General features: G+C 69.6%; 1 protein-coding gene across 1 annotated transcript; it reads left to right on the top strand.

Annotated features, from left to right (window-relative positions):
- The first annotated feature begins 649 nt into the window (after positions 1-649).
- C2CD4C (C2 calcium dependent domain containing 4C) lies at positions 650-4,179 on the top strand. The gene is made up of 2 exons (XM_044753544.2): positions 650-1,018; positions 1,677-4,179. The coding sequence occupies exons 1-2, from the start codon at positions 916-918 to the stop codon at positions 2,966-2,968; spliced, it is 1,395 nt and encodes a 464-aa protein (XP_044609479.1). The 5' UTR covers positions 650-915; the 3' UTR covers positions 2,969-4,179.
- Positions 4,180-6,011: the final 1,832 nt, after the last annotated feature.

Below are 6,011 nucleotides of genomic sequence, written 5' to 3'. Positions count from 1 at the left end.
GTCTGGGGGCCCTTTCTGCTGGCAGCTCCAGGCCCACTCCATGTTAGTCCCGGCCATACTCATCTTGCTGGCTCCTCACAAACCCAGACTAGACCTGGGACTGGTCCGCCTTGGGTCCCACAAGGGGAAACTGAGGCTGGGAGGGAGGAAGCAGGGAAGTAGATCACAAGGCCGCCGGGCAGGGACCCGTCCTGGTCTTGCCCTCGGCTTCCCCACCTGCGAACAGCACGGGGCCTCTGCCCTCGGCTCGGCTGCTCGCATCACAGTTTCCTGTTGCATCTTTGTCCCGGGAGCCACCAAAGCTCCAGTCACCGTGTGCCGTGTGCCTGCGGGGTCCCGGCCCCGGGTGCATCGCAGGGCCAGGAGCACGGCCCTCGTCACAGCTGTGAACCCAGCGTCCAGGTCACTGTCCTGCGCCCAGTCGTGCTCAGTACACGAAGGAGGGGCCCCCTCGCCGGCCTCATGGGCGGCCCGGGCAGCATATGCCGGTCCTGTTTCTAGAAGGAAACCCTCTCCTCTCTCGTCTACAAACGGGGCAGCAGTGGGACCACCCACCGGGTGGTTGTGAGAACCGGAGGGGGGGGCCGGCGGGACGTTAAGAGCTGCACCGCGGAAGCGCTCAGTAATAAATTCAGCTGCGTTGTTGTTGCTGCTGTCATTTTACTCGTCTTAGTAATGCGGGAAGCTGCTCAACGGAGAAACGGCCCCAGCAGGTGCGGGTCTGTGCCCACCCCCCGAACTGAGGCAGGGGCTTGGGGTTTCTGGGGTCCCCGACTCCGCGGGTCCGCAGGCACGACGCTGGGGTGGCCGCGAGGGACCACCTGCACCCCTCCCGCCAGCGCGTGTGTCCGGCGGAGCGCGCGCGCGGCCCTACTCGGAGAAATACGGCGGCGCGGGGCGGCTTCCCGCCGGTGAATGAGCGACTGCGCGGCGCCGCCGTGTGGACGCGGCCCCGGCCTCGGCGCCCAGACCCTGAGTGTCCGCGGGACGCGCCCAGCTCCGGCCACCACCCGGGCAGGTGCGTTCAGGGCCCCCAGGTCCGCGGGGGCCGCTGGGACCCCACCCCCACCCAGGCTGAGTGGGGGGGGCGGGGGGCGGGGGAGGGGGAGGAGGGAGGGTCGGCTCCCGCGCGGGGGGAGGGTCCCCCACTCGCCTCCCTCCCTCCCCCCACCCACCGGATGCCCGGACCCTAAGCCGGGCGGGAAGCCACAGGTGGGTGGGAGCTGGGGGGGAGCGGGGCTGGCACAGCCGGGGTCCCCTGGCGCCCTGGTGGTCTTCCCTGCGGACTGAGCGCGACCCTTGAGAAAGCGCATTGGGGTCCTCGAGACGCGGGTGGGGGCAGAGGGGCCGCTGTCCCCCAGGAGCTTCCTAGGAGTCGGGGCTCCGCTCCCACCCCCCTGGGCTCCGCGTCGGCGCTGGGAAGTTGAGCGGGTCCCTCCGGGGAAGGGAGGGGAGGGGACGGGAGGGGCTGGGGGGGCAGGAGGGAGGGGAGGAGACGGGAGGGGGAGAGCCCCCCCACCCCGTCCTGCGCCGCAGCGCCGACGACACTCCGGAGTGCCCCTGCGGCCAGGCCGTGTCCCGCAGCCCCCCCCCCGCTGCGTGCGGGAGCCCCTCTTCCCGCGCCGGCGCGTGGGGGCCTGCAGTCCTGACCCCGCTTCTCTCTCCGGGCCCCGCAGACCCCTCCTGGCCTCCCGCCTGTGCCCCGATGAAGAAAACCAACATGTGGTTCTTGGAGCGGCTCCGGGGATCCGGGGAAGACGGCCCGGCGGGGGCCGAGGGGGGCGACAGGGCCTCCCGGGGACCCCTGTACAGCAACGTGCTCACGCCCGACAAGATCCCCGACTTCTTCATCCCCCCGAAGCTGCCCGCCGGCCCCGCGGAGCCCGAGGCGCAGGCTGAGCCGGGCCCGGCGGCCGCGGAGCAGAGTCCGGCCGCGCCCGCGCCCCGCCGCGCCCCCCGGAGCCCGCGGCTGCCCGCGCGCCTGGCGGCCGAGAGCCGGAGCCTGCTCAAGGCGGCCACGCGGCACGTGATCCAGGTCGAGAGCGCCGAGGACTGGCCGGCGGAGGAGGCCGCCACCAACGCCGACCCCCAGGCCCAGGGCGCCATGTCCCTGCCCTCGGTGCCCAAGGCGCAGACGTCCTACGGCTTCGCCACGCTGGCCGAGAGCCCCCACACGCGGCGCAAGGAGTCTCTGTTCCACAGCGAGCACGGGGCGCTGGCCCAGGTGGGCTCCCCGGGCGCCGCGCGCCGTCGGGGGGGCGCCAAGGCCGACGGGGGCGACGGGGGCGCTCGGGAGGCCGGGGGGGCCCTCATGAGCCCCAGCCGCTGCCTCAGCGGCGGGGAGAGCGACACGGGGTCCTCGGCAGAGTCCTCCCCCTTCGGGTCGCCCCTGCTCTCGCGCTCCGTGTCGCTGCTCAAGGGTTTCGCCCAGGACAGCCAGGCCAAGGTGAGCCAGCTCACGCACTCGGTGGGCCGCCACGGCTCCCTGTCGGCCGACGACAGCACGCCGGACACCAGCCCCGGGGCCCGGCGTCGGCCGACCCGCAGGGCCGCCGCGGAGCCCGGCCCCGAGCCCAGCCCGGCGCCGCGCGCGGAGCACACGGTGAGGATGGGGCTGCGGGGCAGCGTGCGGCTGCTGGCGGAGTACGAGGCGGCCCAGGCCCGGCTGCGGGTGCGGCTGCTGGCGGCCGAGGGCCTCTACGACGGGCTGGGCGACGCGCGCGGCATCCACTGCTGCGTGGGCCTGTGCCTGGTGCCCGGGAAGCTGCAGCGGCAGCGCAGCACCATCGTCAAGAACAGCCGGCACCCCGTCTTCAACGAGGACTTCTTCTTTGACGGCCTGGGGCCCGCCAGCGTGCGCAAGCTGGCCCTGAGGATCAAGGTGGTCAACAAGGGCAGCAGCCTCAAGCGAGACACCCTGCTGGGGGAGAAGGAGCTGCCTCTGACGGCGCTGCTCCCCTTCTTGTGAAAGCCCCCGCCCCCCACCCCGGGGCCTGGGCGGGAGGCAGCCAGTCCTGATGCTGAAGGCGGCCGGGGTCCTGGGTTGCCGACGACGAGCGGGGTGCGATGTTTCATCGATTAACTTCTGAGGAGGAAGAGAAGGGGCCACTTTGCAGGGCCGAGCGTCCCCCGTGCCCCGAATCCCAGGCCCCCGGATGCCACCTCACCTTGTCAGAGTCCTGGGACCTGTCCTAGGAGGTGGCCAGCCCGAGCCGAGCCGAATCTCCTCTGTGGACGAGTGTCCTCCGCCCCCAGGCCCGCCAGGTGCCCCCGAGGGCAGTGCCAGGCCTGGTTCTGCCAACGGCACCCAGGGGGCTGCAGGGGGCACCCCCTCTGGCTAGGCTGTGCCTGGGCAGCCCTCGGTCCTCCAGGCTCCTGGTGGAAGAGGGCGGGGCGGGAGGCAGCCATGGAGGACCTCCCCGAGCTCTTCTCTTGTCCCCAGGAGCCGCATGGCCTCGCCTCGCGTTTTCCTCCTGCGCCTTCTCCGCTTGCTGTTCAGGTGCAGACCCGCCTGGCCCGTCCACCCGCGCCTGCTGGGGGCCCTGGGGCCCTGCTGGGTGTCGGGAGCCCCCTCCCCTGGGGGGTGTTGCTCAGAAGGGGCCCAGAGAGCAGCCCCAGCCCGTGGCCCCTTCCTCCTGTCCCTCCGCGCTGGGGGCCGCTGGGGAGGGAGGCCCGGTGTGTAAATAGGTCTTGGTCAGGGTGGGCGGGACACAGGAGCTGCTGGGGGACTCTGGTTGTGGCTTTTCATGCTGCTAATTGTTGTGTCTCGTGTGGGCCCTGGAACGGTCTCCGTGGCGGTTTTCCAGCTCATCCAGACGGGCCAGGCCGGCTCTGCCCCTTTGCCTCTCTCGGGCTGCCTGCTGAGCACCGAGGGACCAGGGCAGTCTGTGGGGGCCCTGGGGGTCCGTCCCTGCTCATCGTCCCCCCTCACTCTGCAGCCTGGGGACCACCCAGGGCCAGCCTCGTGGGTGGAGGCGGACGCAGGGCCCTGCATGAGTTCATCCGATGTCTGGAGCTGGCCCCCCATCCCTGCCCGGCTCTCCCCGGGCCCGCATTTCACAGCCCCTGTGCTGTCTGGTATCTGTGTTCTGACCTGACTGGGTAAACCTTGAAGAGGCCCTCCCCCAAGCGTGTTTGTTTATAAATGCTGTTTTTAGTGCAATAAAGGTGTTCTGAGGATGCGGGGGTGGAGAGCTGCTCGCTCGGCTGTTTAATAACAACAGGAATTTTGCTGTGAATTCCAGCGAGGATGGCGGCCCTCGGTCCATCGAGCAATCGGGGAAGCCCCTTGACCCTCTCGGCCGTGGTCTCTCCCGCTTGTGGGGGCTGCCGGGGACCCCAGGCCGTGCTGTGACCGCAGCTGAGGTTGTTCAGCTGGTCCGTGTGGGGGCCCCGTCCTCACCCTCTGTCCGCGTCACACCCACAGGGCAGAGGCCACTCACGTCCTGTCCCTCGGATGGGGACAGCGGTTCAGTCACCTGCCAGGGCGGCCTTGCCGACGGGAGCCTGGCCTTGAACCCACACCCTCTTTGTGGCCACCAGAGGGGTAGACACCAGGGTCTGCCCCTTCGGGCTCTGTCCACTTGGGGACAAAGACCAGACGTGTGGTGCCATCACCGACCGGGACCCCCTCAGACGCTGTCAGCTGTCAGGTGGGGATGCCCCCACCTGCCCCTCGTCCTTCTCTGGTCTGCCCAGGCCACCCGGTCAGACAGGAATCAGATAACAGGTGTTGGGACCTCCGTCCTGCCCTTGTTGCACGACTTGGAGACCCTGGGGCCAGGGTGGCCTGGACTTCAGACTGTCCCATCTGCGCCTTCACACAGGCTGGTCCCTCTGCCTGGAACGCCTCCCACCCCCAGCTGCTCCACCTTCAGGCTTCAGCTGAGATGGCACCACCTCCAGGAAGCCTTCCCACTCCTTGGCCGGGCCTTGCTCTGTGTCCCACATCCAAGTTCACGTGCCCTCTGGGGTCGTGTCCATCTCCAGCACCAGGTCTGGGATGCGTTTGCCTCGGTCCACGGTGACCCCAGCTCCAGCCACTCTGGGCACCCAGGAGGCACTTGCCCCGGGGGGGGGATGAATGGAGGGCCCGGGCCTGAGCCCATCTCTGGGCTCCTGCAGGGCTGCTGGGGACCTGGGCGCTGGCCGTGGGGGCTGGGGGTTCCCCTGCCCTCCCCCTCCCGCTTCCCGATCAGTGGAAGGCTGATGTGGGGGAAGCGTGATGGGAAGTGGGGTCTGTGAGCTGGGGGTCTGGGGTGACAGGGCCCACATCACGGAAAGCTGGGGCATCGTGAGCACGGGAGCAGGTCTGGGTGGCACAGGACGTCTCGGCCCACGGGAACTCGAGCCAACGTGAGCCCCACTAACTCCAGGCCTGGTTCCACCTGAGAAGTGGGGAAACCGAGGCCCAGAGACTGGAATTAGATCAGCCGCCTTCGCTGACTCAGTCAGCAAGGTTGTGGCCCTTGCTGGGCGCCAGCTCCAGGGGTGAGAGGCGGACGCGGCAAAGCCGGGAAGACAACCGTTCCCCAGGCAGCGGCCACCCCGAGGCTCCGAGATGGGCACCAGGAGCTTTGGGAAACAAGCGCAGAATCATTTCGTCCCGTCAGGGAGCCCAGTGGGAAGAAAGGCGTCCAAGCCACATCCTGGAAGATGCGGAGTCGTCCAGGCGACCTTCAGGGGGGCCCCCCGACGTGCCCCCTGGCCTGGCACAGCCAACACTGGCCGTGACGGAACTGGTGGGCTGGGTGGCCCTGCCAGGCTGGGCGCACTTCTGGGAGGACAAACACATCTGGGCATCCAGTCCCCCTGGCAATGGGCATTGATTAAACTCCTGCTGTGTGCTGGAGACAGGCTGCCTCGGTGAGCCTCAGGGAAGCCCCGCCAGGAAGCCCCCGTCACGGGTGGAGGAAGCAGGAGCCAGGACAGAGGGTCGGGATGTGGTCCTACTGCGTGCACCGCTGCCCCCACTGTGTCTGCAGTTACCCGCTGGTTCTTCCCTCTTGGCC

The sequence above is a fragment of the Equus asinus genome, chromosome 20 (genome assembly GCF_041296235.1).
Source record: "Equus asinus isolate D_3611 breed Donkey chromosome 20, EquAss-T2T_v2, whole genome shotgun sequence".
NCBI lineage: Eukaryota > Metazoa > Chordata > Mammalia > Perissodactyla > Equidae > Equus > Equus asinus.
The sequence above is the reverse complement of the archived record's forward strand: the minus strand, read 5'-3'. Positions and strand labels throughout refer to the sequence as shown.

What these genes read in the sequence shown, in the direction of transcription:
- C2CD4C (XM_044753544.2), top strand. Translation starts at nt 916, where the DNA reads ATGAGCGACTGCGCGGCGCCGCCGTGTGGACGCGGCCCCGGCCTCGGC. An exon ending in TCCGGCCACCACCCGGGCAG is followed by an intron (nt 1,019 to 1,676) that starts GTGCGTTCAGGG and finishes CGGGCCCCGCAG; the next exon opens with ACCCCTCCTGGCCTCCCGCC.